Below are 24189 nucleotides of genomic sequence, written 5' to 3'. Positions count from 1 at the left end.
TACTGCAAACTCTTCGTGGAGGTGACAAAGAACGACGTGTGGAATTTTGTAAGTTTGTTCTTGACAAGATGGAGTATGATGACAGTTTTATTCCACGCTTTGTGTCCAGTGACGAGATAACATTCCATTTAAATGGAAAGGTGAACCACCATAACGTGAGAATATGGGGTACAGAACAACCACATGAAGTTGTACATCATGAGAGGGACTCTCCAAAATTTAATGTGTTTTGTGCGGTTTCACGGAAAAAGGTGTACGGTCCATTTTTTTTCTGATAACACTGTCACATGAATAACATATCTCGATATGCTTGAGAACTATCTTTTCCCGCAGTTGGAGACTGATTCGAACGACTTCATTTACCAACAGGATGGGGCACCGCCACACTGGCATCTGGAAGTGCGGGAATTTTTAAATCAAAGGCTTTCTGGAAGAAGGATAGGTCGCACTGAACCAAATGATGCAGCCTTACATTACTGGCCTCCAAGGTCACCGGACCTGACTGTATGTGATTTTTTCTTGTGGGGATTTATAAAAGACTCTGTTTATGTGCCTCCGTTACCAACTACAATGAATTAAATTGAGACATTGCATTACAGCAGCCGTGGAAGCAGTAACGCAAGACATGCTCGCTGCAGTGTGGGACCAATTTGAATACCGCCTTGACATATGCCGTGCATCTAAAGGGGGGGGGGGCATATGGAACACCTTTGAAAAAAAAACTTTTTGAGTTTCTCTTTCAGCAAAAAAAATTGATTGTATATGTTTATTAGTTTTAGAAATATAGACATGCCAAATCGGATGATTCTTAATGATACATCCTGTATATTAAATAGCTTTTAGTTTTGAAATTTATAATTAGGAAGCATTAAAATTGGCAAATAAACACTGAAAATTTATTTTTAATATATGTTTTATTTTACCAGAATTTATCTTTTATATAATATCTTTAGGTAAACATTCAGTGGCAAGCATGAATTATAAATGAATTCGGGAATTTTTTTCTGTAAACCACGACACAGTGATGGTAATCGTGAGGGAATCGTTAAGAAATATAGCTACAATTATTTACTTAAGCTGTTCAGTATTCAGTACATGAATTTTAACAGTAAAACCTAATAAGAAAATTTGATATTATTTCCACGATACATAGAGTAGAAACTAGTTAATCGCTTAATAATATCGAGAAGGCCTTGATTCCCTGTTTCTAAAAATATAATGTCTACATATATTTTTATTATTTTTTATTCAAAAACAAAAGAGAAATATTTGTTCAAGTAATGCTGGAATGTTGCACATAAAATTTATTTTATGTAAAATGAATTCGAAGTTGATGAGGATGATGAGATAATTTTTCTTAAAAACTTTAGAGTATAGTTTGAGTAGACAGTATAAACATAATATACATGGATAATGTAGCCATCCAAGCATGGCTAGAGTTGAGTGGGGCAGCTGAGGCAGGTGGGCTTGAATCGTCGCCAGGTAGAGAGGAGGGGCTTGGAGACGGGACATCAGCGGGTGAAGCAGGTGAGGTCGCGTTTGGAACAGCAGCTGGCGAGCTGCGCGAAGCTGTGTGTGCAGCTGTGGGTGAAACAGCAGATGATGTGGTGTTTGAAGCGATGCTCGTGGGAGCAGCACTTTGGTTGGTTACAGCAGGTGTCCACACAGAGGTTGCAGTGGTGGTTGTAGGCTTTGCAGTAGTCGAATGAGTTGTAGCAACCGTGGAAGTAGAAGTAGTAGTAATTGTAGTAGTAGTAGTAGTAGTAGGAGTAGTCGGGGAAGCAGTTGTAAATGCTAAAGCTTCGCTGACGTTGAGTATTTTTCCATCTAAAGATTTATTCAGTAAAGTTGTAACGGTGTCCTCGACATATGGGAAGATTATTTTCTTGAAAACTCTTCTCACTGCGTCAGGTATTTCTGACTGAAGTTCAAACGTCACGTTGTCTCCAGACAACGATGCCGATACGAAGGAACTGTAAAATAAAACATGCATTTTTAATACAAAAAAAAACTTGTTTTAGTCCAACGAATAATTGAATGGATCTAAAAAGTAATTGATTTCCAGAAGGAAATTCCACAGATTACATTTTATATAAAGGTATTATTGATCACCACTAATACGACATTGCTCAAATTACGCGGATCATAGCTTATGCATTCAATTGGGTGATTCATGGCTGAAATCTAAAATAAAATATATTTTAATCCCTCTAAAATATGTATTATAATAATATCCTACTCATAAATTATTATTAAACAAAGAAAAAACGTTGCTCGTTTAAATTTTGAGGAAAAAATACCTTAAATATAGATATATTAAAAGTAGGCCTACCTATAGCATAACCTGCCTAGTGTTAGAGCCTATAATTATAAATAAATGTCTGGATAACTGCAATGAAATTACTGTAATTATATAATGAAAATGGATGGATAGACGTTATAAGTTTCAGGAAAGTCAAGGCCTGGATAGCAGAAAAATTATTATATACCATAGGAATTTTCATTTATGTTAGTAATTAATAGTATCTAATTGTCAAACTGTTAGCGATAAAGTGCAATAATTGAATGTTATATAGACGATTGTCAAGAATTCCTGGGGTAATAGCGTATTTACACTTTCAAAAATAAAGCTACGAATATCTCTACGTAATTTTCAATGGAATCAAGTACAATAAATGAATTTATTTACCTTATAATACGTTGTAACATAGTTCATTAATAAAAAGTGAGAAACAATTATTCAAAACACTTGTAGACGATTCTAGGAAAAATTATCTGTGAATTAAAAAAAATTAAGTAATACATATTAAACGATAAATGAAAAGTCAAAATGAAACCAAAATATCTATCAATCAAGTTGTGGGTAAAGGTTAGACTAACGAAAAAGTTGAACAGGCGGAAAGACTTTTTGCAACATATGTCGCCTCGCAGGGTGACCGGATGACTGATATTCATACGACTCAGGGAGTCACTAACTCGTGATGATAGCAGTGGCACGTATAACCGAAACAGCAATCAGTAGGCTGATAGTCAATGCTAAATACACGCAAGTTTAAGTCTAACGTTTATCAAAATATCAAAACTTAGACGTACGAAAGAAAAAAAATATATATATATATATATATATATATATATATATATATATATATATATACATACTAGATGCCCGACCCGGCTTCGCACGGCTATACTAATGGAAAAAAAATCAAGCCACATCTCCCATTTACAGTAATAGTAAATAAAAAAAAATTCAGTGAAAATTTATAACAATTCTGTATAATGTACCGGAGAGACAATGAATAGCACCACTGCCGCGCGATGCCCGTTGTCATGGAGACGCAGAAGGCATGAACAATGCAAAAGCCTGTTCTCATGCAGACAAAGTACCCACTGTTGCCTGGTTTTAACCACCCATGGTATCTAATTTTCGGAAAATGTCATCCTGTGGTACATAAGGAACATTACTGTGAAGTTTCAAGTCTGTAAAATATATATACTTGAAAAAAGGGCAATAAAAAAACAAATTAAACACAGAGAAAGGAAAAAAAACAATTGTTTAGGTTTGCGATTTAAAGTGATAAAAAGTATTTAAATACCTACTAATTTAACTCTTATGAGGGTCCTGATTGCTTCGTTATTAATATCACACGGGTGTTTTTTACTTGTATGGGAAAATTAAGAATGATAAGGCATCTAGTGCGTGGCAACAATGTTAATAGGCAATAGGAAATAAACTTCTAGTGCCTAAGGCATTGTCAACACACACTTCGTACGTGTACTGCATATTGTATCTAACCCCTTCCAACGCATTTAATTCTAAATTGGACTTTTAGTAAGGATACCTAATGTTATTGATAATATAATATAGCCTATAGCCTTTCTCGATAAATGTACTATCCAACACTCAAAGAATTTTTCAAATCGGACCAGTGGTTCCTGAGATAAGCGCGTTCAAACAAACAAACAAACAACTTCTTCAGCTTTATAATATTAGTATGGGTATATAAATACAAGTTGGAATCATAAATACATCAATTTTGAAAACAGTAACTAATCCGATTCTTAGGGAAAAAAAACTCTGTTTGTTACACGCTTTTATCCATCTGTGAAAGAAAAAGTAAACGTCAACTACATTAGTATTTCACAAGTAAAAGTGGTTAAACTTTGACTAAATAAAATATCTATGTAACCTTTGGAAATTTAGTATTGGAAGAAGAATTTGACAGATATCTCAGATTTTTGGTCGAATGGGTGACTAATCAGCCAATTCAACAGAAAAAACTTCATCTTGATATAAAAAACAACTAGCAATTCAAAAAAAGCCACAATATTCAAGAATCAAGCAGCATTACTGCTTTGAATCCTAATGAAACGTCTACCAACAAGGTTTCTGGAGGAGCATGCTAATCTACGCCTTATGTCTGGGTCTTGTAAGATATTTTGCAACAAAACGTAATAACTAAAGCCATCGAATTTTCTGATAATAAATGCATACTGATCATGACATAACATGCCTACTGAAACATGGTTTAACTACTATAGTATTAACGCCCATTATTTTAACGATAACTACCATATATTTATAAAAAAAAACAGACACAGCTCACAAACTTTCATAGAAACTGTAGGCGGGGTTTTTATTGCAGTTAATGAACATAAATGTTGAGATATATGGCTACTTACTCATGAATTTTTTTACCCCTGTATTGAAGCTACCTGGATAAAATTAAAAGCCTCATTAACTAAATACTTAACACATGGGACAATATATTCCTCCACTAACAACATCCAAGCCATGTTTTAATTACTTTGAAGTTCTTGAAGCAAAATTTACTGATTCCCAAGGTAATCTGCCAATACCAAGTGACTTTAATGTACCTGGTGTTGACTGGAAGAGCATACTACATTGCAGTTCTAAAACTGAAACACAGTCATTGATAAACTTTAAATGAAGTGTAAACTTATCCAAAAATAATCATTTTCAATCTTTCAATCATCTACTGGAACTCCTTTTTACAAATCTGCAACAATGTTTGGTCCCAAACATTGTTAGTGAAAGAAGATATACCTCGTCCAACTACGTATAGTGGATACGAAATGAATATCATACAGTTGGAATACAGTTAGAAAAATGAGTTCTTCGTACAGTGTTGGCATCATGCGAAATCTCGCAAGTCTCGACGTGGCAGCTGATGAGTTTGTCACATCCGCCACGATGATCATCTCTCCCATGAGATTATCCACTTTCCCGTGTATGTTTGCAGGTAGGGCCGAGTCGACATTAAAATCAAATTTTATCTGGAAAACAATAAAGTGAATTGCACTAAATTACTATACGCTAAAATGCATCGTGTGCACAAACGAATGTCGTCCCAGTTATGAAATTTATTTGTATCAGTTATAAGCGTTCTAAAGTTTTGGCTCAAGGTCAAAATTAAAAAGTAACTTAAAACAGTTTTAGATAAGCGCATGCGTGAGTACTGCTTTGTTTTTTTTCTCGCTTGCAGAATGAACGAATGGCTCTTTCCCTAATGTCACTTGCAGAGTCACTTGTTTATGAGCAATGACAATCACACAAATTTGTTCACGAACGTTGTTGACACACCGACAATGACAGATATATACGTAGGCGTTGGTACAAACTTTTGAGTATTGTCAATTTAAGACGAGTTACGTGGCACAGACTACAGCCAGGAGAAAATAAGTACTTCACCAGTATTTTTTTATGAAAGTATTTGTAACAAAACTTACAAGTAACAACTTCTGCGGTAGGCCAGAAGATTTGTGACTAATGTAAGATGTAATAAATAGGGTCTGAGCCTGCCTTATTATTTCTACTTTATTTTACTGATTTTCACAATAAAAAATTATTAACTTTTTGATGATCTTACCACTGTACTATCAAGTTTCACATCCGCAGTCACCAAGACAGAGTTGTTAAGTCTCAGGACTGCCGGTTCAGTCTTAAGGCTTAGGCTACTGGTGCCATAGACTTTTCCCGTTATAAATGCTGCGCCATCAGTTTCCTGTTGGGCAAATAAAAAAATTTCACCAAACGTGGAATATTTAAACTGTTCCCTAGTTCCCACTGTATTGGCCATCTGAAAACAACAATGGCCAGGAGTCTTAGATAAAGGCAAATGATCCTCTCCCTAAAATCCTTCAAGTTTAGTTAAATAAACACTTACAACTATTAATAGATTGACACTTATCCACATGTGATTAATATATAATACTTAAGCTTGCTAGTTAAAATTTTTTTATAATATTTTTTACATGTTACTCAACGGCGGATATCATATACTTTTTACGTCATTAGCATGTGTATTTCACTTCACATATCCTTTGCAGTAATGCTTCCAAGGTTTTTAAAATAAATTTGAAATAACTTAAATATATGGTGCACGATCTCATTTGTATGATAAAAAAAATATATTTATTCTTCTATCAACTGTTTTACAGTCAATTATACCATCTAGTGGTTTTGGAGATTCCTTATAGGTTTTGGGCTTCTGAAAAACGTATTTTATTCCTTAATGGATTAAAATTTCTTAAAACTTATTTTATGTTGCATACTAAACACCTGTCTCAGAGTCTTTAAATTTTAAGGGTAGCAAAAAGTGTAAAATAATATAAAGTGTATGGTATGTTTGCAATTGAGGTTTTGGTTACAGACAATTGAGTGTATTACATACCTACTAGCAACAATTCCCAGCTTCATTCAGGTGGATAAATATTTTCAACAGAGAAACACCTGTCTTGAAAGATCATAATAAAAATTCTGAAAAATTATTTATAATTTCCAAACAAATGCAAAATTTATTACATAAAATATTAAGGAAGGATACTCAATATGTATGAGACAAAAAAAACGTTAAATTTAACCGATTCTATTTTAATTCATTATTAGTGTATACTACATTATTGAACTATTTTTGAATTTTTGATTTTCCGCACTCCCAGATCTAGATAGACTAGCTATACAGGTGGCCATAAGAAAAGCTTTCTTTTCTCAGATCAACACCAAAATATTTGTATGTTTGACCTTGAGGTTTGCTAACGGTGATCTAAAATGATATTAAAACTGGAAATTGTAGTCACTTAATTGGAATGGTAAGTTTGGTTGGGATCATGGGAAAGCGAGGAATTTTCCCCATTTGCGCAGCTGCTGGTTATGTACGATGATGGTTTCACTTAAGTTGTTCCTGAGCGCATTAATCAGCAATCTTGTTCCATTGCACAGATTTGGAAGTTGTAGGTTACGGATCAAAATAATTGGAATCCCAAATTTTACTTAAAGGCAGTGAGGTGGAAGTCATGAAGGGCTGAGGAAATTGGGAAAAACAATTTTATTATGAAAACATGTGGTACTTAGTGAGTGGATATTAAGTTAAATTCACAATAATAACCCCTTAACACCAGCCGAAATAGCGATGGCCAATTTTTAAAGTTTTAATAAAATTTTCGTTTGCATGAATTGCCTACTTTGTATAACTACTTTACATCTTACATATGTGACATTTTACTCAGCTTGGTTTTAGTTACAAATATTGCAATATCTTAAAGGAAAAAAACTATTTTAAAGATTTTAATTGACCTTTCCCTATTTCCATTTGCTAATCTCCATGGAAAGATTATTACAAATTAAAAAAGGAAATGTAAATTAATTTAATACTCTCAAATTTTATCCGCACTTTCATATATCTTTGGTGAAACTTTATTTATTCCTGATATGTGTATCTTCAAGATAACACATATATATAGTGTATGTTATTATTGTAATTTTTAAGTAATCCAATACTATTTTTTTGAATTAAAAAAATAAAATATGGTCTATCTTCATCTTGAATAACGTAGAATTATTACAGTGAAATAAAACTTGAAATCGGTCGAAAAGTTTACTAGTTTACTTCGGGAAAAAAAATCTAACCTTCTTTCTTTACAATATTAGTAAAAATTATGAAACTCAATGAACGTTAATTTTGCAGCGTTGTTGCAACCATATTCAAAGGTGATTAACAACATTTGAAGATTGCCGCAGTAGGGAATTGCCGAGACGTCGGGAACACCATCATTAACACGTGACGTCAACTTAGAAGCCAAAAATGTTGCGTGTGACTCTGATCATTAATTTCCTGCGATCTGGATTAACCACCTTCTTTGCAACCCGTACCTGATAGAGTTCTTGCTCGCTGTCTGGCATGGCGTACGGCAGCAAATTCTCGGACGAGAGTTTTTCCGCTCCGTTTTTCAGCAGATCATCAATCAGCTTGTTGAGATGTTTCGTCTGGTCGGCAGGTGAAGCGCCACGTGTGTCGAAGCTGTTTTGACGTTCACCACCAGAATTAACGCCGTTGGTGAGGTCGTATTTGTTGGGGCTCTCCCGGTTTGGCTTGGACGTTCTACTGTCCTCAGTAGTTACTGAATTTGTGCTTTTGGTCGCTTCCGTTGTGACAGGCAGTTTGCTCGTGGTTACAACGTTAGAAACAGCACAGTGCACAGAGCTCATATCTAAGCTTCCTTGGGATAGTGTGTCGTCTAATGAATTTTGGATGCGAAGCTGAAGACGAGGCATTGCTTCATTCATAGCTCTTTCTAGCGCACTTGTCACTTCCTGCACCACAAGCTGATCGTCAGAAACGACCACTGAGTTTACACTCCTAGGAAAAAATAATACAGTATTAACAGACAATCAACTCTAATAACGCAAATGCCTGTGAATCAAGAAAAAAAATTGAGAATTCACATAAATAGTAATGACTACAGCCTAGGTTTTATGGTTTTGTATTTAGATTTATTTTAAATTTAAAAATTTCTGATTTCATTGTTAGTTTTTATTTTTATGAATGTTGTACATGCATAAAAATTTATAACGTGAACAAATAAAAAAACAATCATATAACTTGTGGTTTTATGTCAATTTGAATGTATCAAATAATGAAACCGGGTTTTTGGGAACTACTAAAGATACTGAAATCAAAGAACAGAAGGAAAATTGTTATTTTTTATTGATATCTGGGTTTTACTTCCTTTACCTTTTTGGCAAAATTAGGAGGAAAAATTCACTAAAAACTATAGATAAATTTTCGTACATAAAACATAAACATTTTTTATTGACCCAAACAGAAGCCCTGACGAAATATTATTGAACAAAATTTTTACTTTTAAAGGTGTATTTCGTTGCATTTTTTTGTATTATCCGGTTTTTAAGGAGGATTAGGCCTCGCCATCTTTAAATTTCCAATATTTTGATATCGCTTGCAATAAAGCTGCCTTGCTAAATTTTTTGTGTCGACATGGCTACTCGTTGAAGTCAACACTAGGGAACTGGCGTGATCATCATGGCAGCTGTAGTCACCCGCGAGAAAAATAAGTTATTTCCTCGTGGCGCTTACAGACTACACTGTTAGAAATATCAGTAAATTTACGTTCTTTTGAACGAAGAATCAACATAAAATAAACTAAGAGTCCTTCATGATTTCAAATAACATAATCTTCGTAGAAACTATGCAGTATGTTATTTACGAGTTGTATGTTTCTTTCTAAACTAAAGTAAATGACAAATGGACTAAAGAGGAGTGTTCCTAAAAAGTTTTTGAAATTTATACCAAAGAATATTCTTTTGGATTTATGTTCAAAGAAAAGTGAACTCACGGTCCGTAAATTTACGAAATAGCCTTAAATTCACGAAGATCCCTGGATAGTTTGTAACCAGATTCTTTGTAAATTGAAGGTGAGAAATTTTAACTGTGTAGAACCTGTTGGCAAATAAGTGGTTGTAGCAAGGTTGGGAGATGTGATTTATACCTTGACATGCCAAATATTCATCATTAATAGTTCAAAATTAGACTCAAAGCAAAATATGGAAAAAAAATCCAAGTTTATGGGGTCTAGTCCTTCTTAACGCAACAGTATCAATCGTAGAAACTAAGCCAAATTCCGACTTCCTATTTGGGTTTGTCATGGTGAGCTAGGTAAACAAAACACGATAAAGAAACAAGAATGTTTTTTGCTGTAGGCTTAAAAGTTGTTCAATGTCTTGTTACTACGCTAAGATTATTCTTGGTGGTTTTGTGATAAAAGATGGGTGAGTGAGCCCGGTACGTGCACATTAACGGAGACAGTTTTTTTATTTACGAAATGTCCGAGGATCATTTTCCGCCAGCGTTACGCAAGAGGTACCTATGAAACGAGTCAACAGAACTGAATGGATCATGCCACTTCGGAAATGCTGTCCCTGAAATGAATTCGTACGCACGAGGTGTGAACTTTGTCGTGGGCACACGCGGAATGTTTACTCACGCGGTTGGCGACAGTTTGAAGTCGGTCCAACGACGGGAAGTGTTCTTCAAGTCCACCAGGACTTCCAGCCGGGCCGACAGTCCTGTGAGGTTACCAGTCAAGCACCTGGAAGGACTTAGCGAGTTGTTCTTTTCGATGAAGTATCTGTAGGAGAACTGCAAACGAAGAGGCAAAGCCATCTTAAGTACTGTCCTTTAAACATCAATAACAAAAAAAAATGGTTGCCTGTAAATTCGGTTTACGGACGATAGTTTAACGTGACAACGTCATAACAAAACATTGATGAAATGAGTGCATAATTTTATGAATAAAATTTAATCATTTTTATTGAATTATCACTATATTGTATGGATAAAAGCAAGGAGTGAAATTAAATCTACAATTTAATTGATAAATTAACTTTTATTTGCACTCATTAATTCAAATATGTTTATTACTTTAACGAAAAGATTATTTTAACTATAAATTTTATACATGTTTGCTATTTAACTTCTTCCAATCTGTGTTAATCTGTTAAGGATAGGACGATGATAGGAAAAGTAGGAAACGAATGGGAGTGTTTGAAGTTTAATGTGCCTCAAAAAAGTCAAATCGATGGTTGTTCCAGTAGAGTGGAAAAGAGATAGATGCGGCGCAAGCGTACAATGAGCGTAACGGGACACAACGTAACGGGACACTTTTTCGTGCGTGCAGCCGGCGTTCATCGATTTATTAGATGTTGTCACGTCAAAAAATTAAAAACTTAATCCGAAATCAATATTACTTTTCGGCCCGCAGCGGATTAGCTAAATGCTTCCCGCGAACAGATATTATGAGTAGTTTTTTTTCAAATCTCGTTGGTATTTCCCAGCAGCTCTGCGCACCGTGTGTGTGCCCGGGTAGGCGGAGCCCTTCACTCAAGGCTGCTCGAGGGGGGATATTGCGTCGGCCGAAGGACGAGGGCACTCACCGGCAGAGGGTCGAAGGTCACTACGCCGACGACCGCGGCGTGTCCTGGGTCGCACGTGACCGCGGCGTCTCGCGAGCGAGACCACGACCCGAGGTCGTGCAGTTGACCGTCACGAAGTGAGATCCATCCGTCACCGTCCTGGAGACATTACTCCCAGATCTCAAAACCATCTCATCAGTAGAGACCGGGAAATTATGCAGATTCATTTCGTGATAGGCTGAAATTCAAACATGTGTACAGTTCTGCTGGTTCTGCTATTGGCTCGCAGTTTAACTGGACCAAAGAATCATCGAATCACAAGCTACCCAGTGGAGACGAATCACAAGTTAGCACCCAATGAACACGCGTGTTTGCTTGAGAAATGCAGAGGATAATGGAGGCTATCCTAGAGGTCATTGAATCAGCGAATTTTTCAGGTCTCTACTCATCAGTAGAGACCTGCAAAATTTGCGGCTGCGATGGCCTTCAGGATAGACTGCACATACCCCTGTACACTCGGGCCAATAACTAGAGACCGGAAAAATTCGCGAATTCATTTTGCGATAGGCTTAAATACAAATAGTTATACCTCAGTGCTGCCTCTGCTATTGGTTCACAACTAACCTCGATGACTGTGGGCCAATGAGAAAAACCCGACCAAAGCTTTATCGAATCACATGATGCTACGCTGGAACGTCTCACAAGACAGCATCCAATGTTTGGGTGGCATTTGACTGAGTGTACGTAGAACTATGGAGTTATTCCTACAGGACATTGAACCCCGCGAATTTTTCCGGTCCATACTCATCAGTAAAGACCTGTGAAAATCGCGATTTCAAATCCCTAAAGGATAGACTCCATGATCCTCTACGCACTCGTGCAAATTACATCTGCTGATTGGTTACCGACTCGTAACACCTGTTTACTGGAATGATCGTGATTTGCTAATTCTTCTGTTAAAGATTTTTCATTGGCCCAGAGAACGTCAGATAAACTGTGGCCCAATCACTGAAGCAAAAAAAATGTATTTGGACTCTATCCTATCGCGAAATGAATCCGCGAATTTTACAGGTCTCTACCCATCAGTAGTGGCAGGCATTTTTCGCGAATAAATCTGAACGCCTATTAGACTGCAACACGGTATATCCGCACCAGCTGTTACTTCCCTGTGATTGGCGGCCGTTTGCGAGAGGAAGTCGTTGAAATGAATGACCGGGCCATTCAGGACGTGATTGCTTCCGCACTGAACTTCTGTGATTGGTGTTGCAACAATCGACGTGGAACTTGAAACGAACTCCACCCAACCACGAAACACAGACGATCCTACAGTGTATCAACTCTCAGCTAGTCTCGGAATCTTTTCGCGAAATATGCATGCCCCTAATCATCAGGTTTGGGCACCATTTAATTCAATTCCAACGAATTGATGTTTGCAGCAAAAAAAAAAAACCTTCAATTATGTTGACAGTTATGTTTACAGTGTACAAGCTATCGACGTGTTATTTCTACAAGAATGCGCCATAGCTCAGCTTCCATATTTTTATGAATACAACGTCTACCCCAAAATTGGCCATTATGGTCGAGGCACGATCATTGTCACGAATAAGCACTTGGATCTTACACACGTCAGGGAGCATGCGTCCGGAAGAACTCTTCAGGTCCGTCCGGGAGGAGCATTATCGGTCCGTGAATCAATGTTTATGCTCCATCAGGTACCCAACACCGAGCGGAGTGGCAGGAATTTTTAGAACGGAAATTCTTCCATTCACCCAGAATGACGGCACGGGAATTATTCAAGCGGGAATTTCAATTCCGTTATTAACCCCATTGACCACATCGGTGGCCACTATCCAATAAACACCGCACTGCAAGAACTTGTATCAGCTAAGAAAACTGCTTATAAGAAAACTGAGAACACAATCACGAAACAGCAAATTGCATGGCATTGCACACTACGTTTTCAAATGTAAACATGCACAGGCAGTTAAACAGTGATTTGCTCTTAATAAGAATACCACTAGTATATCTATGTTTTAAAATTATTCCTGCTTCACTGGAGCAAAAGAGGTAATGAAACTATCCGGTAACAGTTTAATTCAATTTTCAAATTTTTATTTAATTAACTGACAATGCTTATGAGTAGTATGTAAATGGGCCTCCGGGCCCAGGATGCAGGATGTGGATTGTGATTGTCGGTCCGCCATATTGGATTTGTGACGTCACGGCGGCAAAAATTCCTCAAAATTCCTCAAAAATGACTCAAAATGACTCAAAAATTCCCGTTTTGAGGAAAAATTTCCCGTTTTCGAGGGAAAAATTCCCGTTTCGAGGGAAAATTTCCCGTTTTTAGTCCGTAAAAAACCAAGCGACTAGAAAGTCCTAAAAGAGGCTAAAGCATCCTTAACTCAAGCCTCAGTTAATTACATTACATAAACAGATTCTGCTAGCTTGTAAACTTATCATTGTTGAGCAAAGATAGTTTTCTTGTACAAGCCAGAATTTTATGTATTTTTTTTATTTTTTTTAAATTTTTTTATTAAATTATTTTTATCTTTAAATATTTTTTCCTGTAATTTTATGATATCAAAGAAAACATGTGGTGGTTTTCTCCGAGTGCTTCTGATTAATCTGGTCAATATTATGGTGGTTTTCTCCGTGAGCTCCTGATTATTCTTGTCAATATTATGATGGTTTTCTCCGTGTGCTCCTGATTATTCTTTCCAATATTATGATTGTTTTCTCCGTGTGCTCCTGATTATTCTTGTCAATATTTTGATGGTTTTTCCCGTGTTCTTGCAATCATTCTTGTGGTTTCTTCAAGTGCTTCTGACTATTCTGAGAAACCGCTCTCTGCATGGATTTTTTTTTGTCTAATGAGACATGTCATTTTATTTGGAGTTACATTTAATTCGATAATTTCTGCTACTAAATCAAAACTTGCAATATTTTTATCAGGTGGAATTTAAAAAATATCATTACTCAGTCAAATTAATAATATGCCATGAGACATCTGTGGAGCACCAACATTCAAGACGAACTTCCTTCTCCTTGATGTCTAGCGAAGCCATCCTTGTTTTGCGAACGTTAGTGAGCATCCCGCATACCACATAAAATAACTAAATAAATTATCACTCAACACAACACGTGGCGACATCTCATGCTAATAATCGAAACCACATGTAACAATTTCTTTTGTATGAGGTAACTTAATTCTTGCTGATGAAATATTTAAAAAATTATATTTAAGTAATGTATCTAATTTAATTCACTCAGTTTGCATCTGACAATAGTCTCAGTAACTAATATGAATCCTGATTCGGTGTCTGTTGCTGTATTGAAAGGACACAGGTGTAAGTTTTGCAACAAAGGATTTATCTTGAGAAATAATGGAAGACAACACGAGAAGAATGACTGAGTTAAAAATCCACTACGTAATATGATAAGTTGTGTTAGATGTAGCAAGTCGTTTACGCGGAGAGCTTAAAAAGACATGACAGAATTTGTAACGCCAAGCCTGCGTACAAGCTAGAGGACAACGATGGCTCTACTAGGCTAAGGAAGAGCGATTTGCATTACGACAATAATTTTCCTTGTCTTGGGAGAGATTATATTCGCGGCTCTTCCGATCTCGACAAAAAACTTAAATTGAAGGACGATGATGATTTATGGAAGAATGAAGACAATGGAAGAATCCTTAACGTGAAAAGTGAGAATACATTCCAGCCGAATTCAAGTAGATCTTTCCTACTCTGTAAAAATGATGGACTCCTAAAAAGGAAGCATGAAGACGATGAAGACACTTCGACATTATCGGCATCGAATTCTTATGGTAATCTGGGTGAAGATGATGCCTTCTACGGTGATTGCTACAGCGACTCTGAGGCTGTTGACAAAGGCATAGACTGTGATAAAGCAGCTAAAGCAGGCAAGATCGAAGACTGTGTCGGTGTCCTGAGACCGAAACGATGGAAACGTCGTGATATATTAAATAAATCTGATCAAGCTTGTGATGATCACCATCTCGATAATGAAAGTTACCCTGAGGTTGGTGTTAAAACGGAATACACCAGATATCATAATATTTATAATAAACAAGCAAGTAATATGGTGGTAGAAGAGATTGATTACACATCATGGAAAGATCCAAACATATTAGTTGACCGGCTAAGACTTCTACATGGCTCGCTTTGTGCAGGAAACTATTCGTGCATCAAAGAAATATCCTTCATACTCAAATAACTAAGGAAAGCTGGCTACATACAATAATGGCTTGTTTTACTTGCATTTGTATAATGTAAAGAAATAAAATAAATAGTTTGAATTATAAAAATTTAATGTTTTAATTTCTTGTATTCTGATTTCTCACTAAGACTTAGTTCTCGTAACTTTGCTTCCAAGTGTGCTTCCTTTTCGTCGATGGTGCTGCCTTTTCGTTGGCGGTGCTTCCAAATGTGCTGCCTTTTTGTTGGCGGTGCTGCCTTTTCGTTGACGGTGCTTCCAAATGTGCTGCCTTTTCGTTGACGGTGCTTCCAAATGTGCTTCCTTTTCGTTGGCGGTGCTGCCTTTTAGTTGTCGGTGCTTCCAAATGTGCTGCCTTTTCGTTGACGGTGCTTCCAAATGAGCTGCCTTTTCGTTGTCGGTGCTTCCAAATGTGCTGCCTTTTTATTGTGCTTCCAAATGTGCTGCCTTTACGTTGTCGGTGCTGCAAAATGTGCTGCCTTTACGTTGTCGGTGCTTCCAAATGTGCTGCCTTTTCGTTGTCGGTGCTTCCAAATGTGCTGCCTTTTCGTTGCCGGTGCTTCCAAATGTGCTGCTTTTTCGTTGACGGTGCTTCCAAATGTGCTGCCTTTTCGTTGTGCTTCCAGAATGTGCTGCCTTTTCGTCGTCGGTGCTTCCAAATGTGCTGCCTTTTTATTGTGCTTCCAGAATGTGCTTCCTTTTTGTTGATGGTGCTTCTATTTTTAATGTTGTTTTGACTCTAGTATTATAATAAATTGATCTTGATTTGACTAGCGTATTATTCCATTCTGAGCATGTATATAAGTGAGTCCTATACAGCAGGTCGCTCAGTTTGTTACTGTCGTCGACGGTGTAAGGCTCACCTAGTTTGTTTCTTCTGGTGCATTAGTCACGTAATTAATTACTAGTTCTTGCGAACTCGATGGCATCTTTACCGACTTTAACGACGAACTCGATGAAGGTTGTACCATCGTCTACGGGAACCTTGACGACAGGTACGACGGAGAAGGAGCAGATCCCGTTGGCAACGACGACGACAACACTGGAGGAGACTTCATCAGACATGATACCACCAGCAGAAGAGACTTTAATGTCGATAAAGCTGACTGTACAGGAAACCTCGACGAACGCTGTTTCGCCCTCGATGGTGACTTCAATGGATGGTGATTCGACAACAAACAACGAACATCGGTGCTGTTACTGCGACAAGATTTTCTCAAACAACAGCAATGCTCGACGACATGAGAAGAGAGAATGTGCTAAGAACTTTTATCGAAAAATGTTTGGCTGTGATAAATGTCGTAAGAAATTTACAAGAAATGCTAATTTGCAGCAACACTTGGAGACTTGCAAAGGACCTGTTGTGCGGCAGAAAGTAAAGGTGTCTATACAACAGCGAATGATTGATGTGCATAAGTGTATGCCTGGATATGGTACGTCGGCGGCAACGTCAGTATCTGGATCGAGTCTGAAAGGTTCGTCTTCACCACCGCGGTATCCTTGAAGCTACTGTGATACGTCGTTCGCATTTTCCCATGATGCACGAAGACATGAGCGGAGCAAATGCATGAAGAATCCTTCTCGCATGAAGTTTCGCTGTGATGAGTGTTATGAATGGTTTACTCGAATTGATAATTTGCGCCGACATGCGAAAAACTGTAAAGGTAAAGTCCGTGCACCTACTACTGAACTACCTGCAGAAATTTCGACTCCTAGCTTTAGATTGGAGACTCGTAGGCGTACAAGCAAGAGAACAGATGCGCAGCAACCGATTGTTATGGCATCTGGACATGGACCTAAACCTAAGACTGTGATCGGTGCTCTACAGGTGAATGATAATGGCTTCTACTTGGCGCAGTCTGCATTTCGTGGATCATTGAAAGACTACTATTATCTAAATACGTTAGGTGAGTCGAAAGACATTTGTAATTTTCTTGGTGATATCAGACAGAACATAATCAATCAGCTTACTGATGATGTAGCAACAAACGGACCTTTGAAATATAACTTGTGGTTGGACTGTATATATGGAAAGCTATATCCGTTAGATGACAAAGTGAAGAAGTGTGCATTCAAGACTTCGGCTGCAGTAATTTACAGTTCTAACGATGTGAAGCAAACTGTAAACATGGTATCAAGAAACTCTGTCAAGAAGAGGAGGACCATGTCAGTAAAGGTTCCGGTTGGTCTCTGTCTAGTATAAACCGATTGGAGCTAAGAATTAGTCATTTCACACCGCTGCGTAACTAAATGATTATAAGATTGCTGGCTTTCACAAGTGTTCCTGTAGTAAAATAGAAATTATGTAATAAATATTATGTTTGTAAAAGAACTTGCGGTGTTTAATTTCTCGAACCTGTTACTATTATGTTAAATTGATGTTATATTTATTTTTTTGCATCATCCTAGATCGTACGAAGGACCTTAGTCGATCTAATTAATCTGTATATTGATCGGAAATTTATTTAATGATTTCTGAACTTTTTCCCAAATCTCTAGCAATATAATTACGAATTTTCCAAGATGGTGGTGTTGATGGGTTATATGATGATGGTAGTAGAGGTTTTAAAGTCTCTTTAAGAATGTTGAACATGGTATATTGAAATTATTTTTTTTTTACATAAAATTAAACATTATTGCATCGATCTGGTATCGAACCAAGGACTGAAACTGGTCGAATCAATGTGTATATTAATGAGTGATTTATTTAATGAATTTTGGAACTTTTCCCGAATTTCTAGCATTAAAATTACGGATTTTCAAGATGGCGTCGAAATGACAAGATGGCGGGTGTCACAGTAATAGATGATTACTGCACTCTAGCAGGTAATAATTAAACTAACATGGCATCAGCGCACTCTCGCCGACGATACAATGATGATGGCTTCCAGCATCGAAGACAAGATGGCGAACATGATGTCATACTAGGTGACGATATATATATGCTTTGAAAAAAAGTGGTGGGAGTCATTATGCCAGCAGCCACCGCGGGGGAAGGATCGGTCACCATTTTTATTTTTTTGCCCTCACCGGGTTCGAACCGAGGACTCCGAACTCCGTGTCGTAATAGTTTTTTTTTAATATTTTTATTAAAATTTTATTAAATTTATTTTTTTATGAATTTTAAAATTTTTTTCATTAAAATCGGATAGTAAATAAAAAAGTTAAAGATGGCGACCGTAACGGAAATTGCAACGGTGATGTCATCATTCAAAATGTCGGATAACACAATGCCGGAATGTTCGAGAACACAATGACGTCATCCAAGATGGCGGATCCAAAATGGCTGTCGGGGTCAAGGTCAAGGTCAAAGGTCAAGGTCACATCCTGATAGAGGCTTAACTGAGGCTTGAGTTAAGGATGCTTAAGCCTCTTTTAGGACTTTCTAGTCGCTGGGATTTTTACGAACTAAAAACGGGAAATTTTCCCTCGAAACGGGAATTTTTCCCTCGAAAACGGGAAATTTTTCCTCAAAACGGGAATTTTTGAGTCATTTGAGTCATTTTTGAGGAATTTTGAGGAATTTTTGCCGCCGTGACGTCACAAATCCAATATGGCGGACCGACAATCACAATCCACATCCTGCATCCTGGGCCTGGACGCCCATTTACATACTACTCTTATGAATACCAATGTTTCAATTCTTATGTAAAGAGATATTTTATCTTAATTTTGGACCACTGAGTGGGTCTAATTGAAAATGACTACGGCTCAGATTATGTTAGTTAATTGCTTGGTTTTCTAAATCTGGAATCCTTTTTAGAGATTAAAGATCTGTCGGTGTCACCCATGATAAGGTTGTTTCTTAACTTACTAGTTCAATATAACTTTGGTTTTAAATATTAATTAAACTCTGAATTCGTATTTTTACATAAAATCCTTATATCAGTGACAAGATAATATTGGTATCACTATCCAATTCTCAGAATTTTCATGTTGCTATTCATCTAACTAAAGATTTCGGTCACAACTTTCAGTAACTTAGCCGATTAAAATCGACCTCTTCCCAAATATATATATTTAGTTTCCAAGCAACAAACAAAATTTCTAAAACAATAATCATAACAATAAGTTTGAAAAAGACAATTAGAATTAAGGATTGGTACCATGGCAAATAAATTTAAAAACAAATAGTACTTAACATAGATAGAAAACATAATGTTTACATAACCTTATAGTATATTATCATATTATATCTACTTTAAATATAAAATTATAAGTTTTAATATTATTTACATTTTAATAAACATAATGTGAACAGACGTATTCAGAACTAGTCCAAAGAATCTTTTGTAATGAGTAGAGACCTGTAAAATTCGCGGATTCATTTCGCGATAGGATAAAGTCCAAATACTTTTGACATTATTTTGCTTCAGTGATTGGGACACAGTTTATCTTAAGGAATCTGGGCCAATGAAAAATCGTTAACAGAAGAATTAGAGAATCACGATCATTCCAGTCAACAGGTGTTACGAGTCGGTAACCAATCAGCAGATGTAATTTGCACGAGTGCGTAGAGGATCATGGTGTCTATCCTTAAGGGATTTGAAATCGCGAATTTTACAGGTCCCTAGTGATGAAGAAAACTATAGAAAAATGTGAAAATAGGAAAATAAACAAACTAAAAACCACTAGACGTATTCAGAACGTAGAAAAACTGTTAATTGTTGAATGTAGATGAATACCCGAGACTTAGCACGTATGAGTACACAGTGTCTTATTTAAATTTTATTTGTGGATGATTAACTGTTAAGGGTTCAAATTTCTTGGAGTTCTTTCCGTGTTAGTATCTGAGGCCAAAAAAAAAAAAAAATAAATCTTCCAGTTACACATAGTGATTTCTGTAAGATTTTCTTTGAGCTTGATGTGCTATATGAAGAGTTTTTCCTTACATTCTGTACCTACTGTAAATATTTTTGCAGCATATTAAAACCTACATTAACAGCAAATCTGCACTGCAAAATATCATTAATATATATTTACACATAAAAAAAATATTAAACGTGTTTTCAAAGGCTGTTGTTAAAAATAAAAGACCACGGCTTGAATTTTTGATAACTAACTTCAAATAGTGAAACTATTAAAATTTCAATATTTTTGAGAGAAAGTAATTGCATTTGAGGGATTTTTGACTTAATAAATTACCTGTATCAGATCTGTCTCGTAATTGCTTAAGTTGTAAGAGAGTGACCAGCCAGCAGAGTTGACTTCACCAAGCACGTTTCCCAGGAATCCACGGAACTGAGTTACCAAACTGCGCAGAGAGGGAACAGAACTCGGTGAATTCCAACACGTTTTCCGGATACATGCCAGAACCTGTAAGCTGTCCCCCATTCTCCTCTTGCAACGGCACCTCTCATGTAGTAGAACCTGTAGATTGTTGTTATGACGTAATGTTGTAAGCCGTCGGACGTTCGAAACATGTGACCATGGCAATACAGTTACAATATTACAATTCATGTTCATTATGGCCACACATCTGCAGGACTTATATATTATAATGTATGTCATTTCCTTTTGGCGTGCCTGTTAAAACTATATTGGCGTTCGACAATGTGGCAAAATCGGCTACATAGTGTGTAAATTGTAAAAAAAAAAAAAAGCTTTTAAAGAGCCTTATCTAAGAGAATTGGGTTTATGTTCTACGACACTAATGCATTTTAACATTTGTTGTATGAATAACATGTGAGTAAGGCATCTGCTCATTCTAGCAGACAACAAGAGAAACAAATCTGGTTGTCAAACGAAAGTTAGTTATTTATACATTTAGAAAAAATAAAAAAATATATTAAATAAAAATAATGCTTAGCACGTATACAATATAATGCAAAATATCTGCTGCATTGGTAAAATTAAAGAGTGTTCAAAAATTGTAAACCAAGAATGTTTCAGTGATTTCATAGGTCAAAGGTAATGATGAAATAATCCAAGACGGTGGCGGTAATGTTTTAAGTAAAAGTTGATAAGTTGATTACATAGTCCAAGATGGCAGTGGTAATGTCATAGGTCAAAGGTTATGATGGCGTAGCCCAAGATACCGATGGTGAGGGCATAGTACAAAGGTGAAGCCTTTGTCGAAGATATGCTAGATCAAAATCGCACTGGTGATGACATAGTCAAAGATGGCGTCAGTGATGTCATAAGTCAAAGGTAAAAAAAAAGTAAACAAACCCGCAGGTTTCATCATTAATGATGCAATAAGATGGCAGAAAGTTCTAGAAATCAAAATGGCGGAAGGTTCTATAAAACCAAATTATGGATTTTACTGAATTAAAAATGGCTAATGTAAATGACATAATTCAATATGGTAATCGGAACTGTCATAATCCATTATGGTGACCGAAAATGTCGTAATAAAATATGACGCAGATGACGTCATAGTTCAAAGGTCACAACAGTGACGTCAAAGATCAAAGGTCACGAATCCGAATACGATGCCTCCAGCCTCTGTGTTCGGATCGACCAAATCATACTACACATTGTAACATATACGACTCGCATGTCGTGCGAACAGTAATATTTAAAGTCCACATTTAATATTTAAGTAAACCTAACTAAATTTTTCCAGCCCTATCCACACTTTGACAAGTTTCTTTCATTTTGGGGGAAGGTGGGAGTCACCTAAGAACATATTATTTACCACATGAAGTCTAACTTCGAAGTAATAAGAATAATTTGTATGCGACGATAAAATTCAACAGGTTTAATCTGTGAATTTTTCCCTGCCTACCCCAGTATGGTGGCAAGTAAATAAAAAAAATTAAAAGTTCAGAATACAAGAGTGAAAATGATTCGCAATTCAAGAACATTGTCCCTTTAAATGACAATCTATCAACTTGACTGTTTCCTCTAGTAAGCCAGATTCATCTTAGAATACACGTATTATATTTCTTGTCTATAAACGAAAAATATTTTGATAAAATATTTGTATGTAGTTAAAGTTATAAATATATATGCACTCATTTAGAAATTTTGGTATTTTCATTCGGTACATCATACAGGAAATTAGTCTTTTCCTAAAAAACTACACAATATTTTTAGGGAAATCATTTAAACAGATTGTAATTTAACATTCCTCCTTTTTACAACATTATGATGAATTTCAAAACAATTGTTGCCATGGCTATGGCCGAATTTTCTTGCAAAACTACGAAGTCGGTGATCCAGATTTGTGCGGGTTATAATCAAACAGTTTACACTTTACTAATGCTCTTTGGCAAGGTAACGGGGTTAAATCAGTTTTCTAACCTTTCGCTCTCAGTTTTGGTCGTTTACCCAGGCTCCGCCTTTCAGAAGGGAGTCTGTGCCGTTAAATTTGAAATGTTTGCACGAATTTATTTTTTCACCTATATTCTCCAACATAAACTTTTTTGGACCATTGCGCATAATGATCAATTTTTTTCTATTCATTGTCCCGCCACTCTTTTCCGACGCTTCAACCTACGCCCAGACAGGAAGCCTAAGATGTACATCAAGTTCTGTCCCTGCCCGAACACGCCCGAATATTCACTTTCGGGCAACCTCGGGTTTATTTATATATATATTTATATTTCTCTGTTTATTTTAATGTAGCTATACTAACCTAACTAACCGTCCATAGTGTTTTAAAGTGTTTTAATGTAGCTAACCTAGCCGACCACTTTTAATATTAAAAATTCATTTTTCCCTGCGCAAAAATAAAACAAATCCCGAGGTTGGCCGAAGATGAATATTCGGGCGTGTTCTGCAGGGACAGAGCTTGATGTACATCTTAGGCTTCTCACGCCCGGACGGGGGAAGCCTACAACTCACATAGTTTCGGTTCCCTGTAAGAATTTCCGAAGATTTCCGAAGTTTTGCGTTTTGGTATTAACGCCACTTCAGCCGCTAAATCAGAAGTTTCCAATGAAAACAAGCATGTTGTGACTGACCTAACCTAACCTAACCCTTCGATTTTTTTTATTGTTTACACACGTGAGTGCAGAAAAAAAAATCCGAAGTTGCACGAACGTGGTAGGGAACCGAAACTACGTGAGTTTGTAGGCTTCCCCCCGGACGGCGCGACACCGTCGGCGCGGGATAAGGGCTCGATTTCTAAATTTTTTTCTAACCTAACTAAAACTTAGTGTATTTTGGAGGGGTCCGGGTTAGGGAGGTATCTAGGCGCGTCTCAGGCGGAAGCCTATACGCCTAGTCATGCTGGGATTAGCCATGCAGGGAGAGGGTCGCATGCATCATGTGCTAGGAGGTGATTGGCCAGCCATGGCAGCGATTGGCGCCATGACTAACTCCCCTCACTCTTAAATCTGGACTATAACTAGAGATAGGTTGGGCCCGGGTAAAACCTGCATAGACACGGGGAAAACCCTGGGCACATTCATGCGGGATGCAATTTGGCATGCATTACGTGTAGGAATTTACAGGAGACAGAGGATGGTCTGGATGAAGTGTTGGTCAGAGTAGAGGCTCTACTCACGGGTCAGCGACGGACGAGCAGGTAGCCAGGCGGGACGAGGCGACGCAGGTCAGCAGCAGCAAGTAGTCGGGCCTCATGACGGGGGTCGGTGCGGTGTCTGTCGTCTCCGCGATGGATGGTCAGCGGTGCGATACAGAACTGCAGCGTGACGGCGAGAGGGTCTGATCCGAGCCCGCTCGCTCCCACGCACTCACACCCCCGCACTCTCCAGATTATCTCCCCGAGCTTATCCGCTCGTGAAGAGTTTTGCGAAGCCTTGGACTTT

The 24189-nt window shown here is 37.1% G+C and overlaps 1 protein-coding gene across 1 annotated transcript; it reads right to left on the bottom strand.

Moving 5' to 3' along the window:
* Positions 1-1055: 1055 nt before the first annotated feature.
* Positions 1056-24098, bottom strand: LOC134540227 (serine-rich adhesin for platelets-like). Its single transcript, XM_063382842.1, has 8 exons — positions 23925-24098; positions 20615-20723; positions 11252-11389; positions 10303-10457; positions 8174-8660; positions 5892-6026; positions 5147-5298; positions 1056-1973 (listed from the first exon to the last, which is right to left on the bottom strand). The coding sequence occupies exons 1-8, from the start codon at positions 23999-24001 to the stop codon at positions 1367-1369; spliced, it is 1860 nt and encodes a 619-aa protein (XP_063238912.1). The 5' UTR covers positions 24002-24098; the 3' UTR covers positions 1056-1366.
* Positions 24099-24189: the final 91 nt, after the last annotated feature.

This window comes from Bacillus rossius, chromosome 16 (genome assembly GCF_032445375.1).
Source record: "Bacillus rossius redtenbacheri isolate Brsri chromosome 16, Brsri_v3, whole genome shotgun sequence".
NCBI lineage: Eukaryota > Metazoa > Arthropoda > Insecta > Phasmatodea > Bacillidae > Bacillus > Bacillus rossius.
The sequence above is the reverse complement of the archived record's forward strand: the minus strand, read 5'-3'. Positions and strand labels throughout refer to the sequence as shown.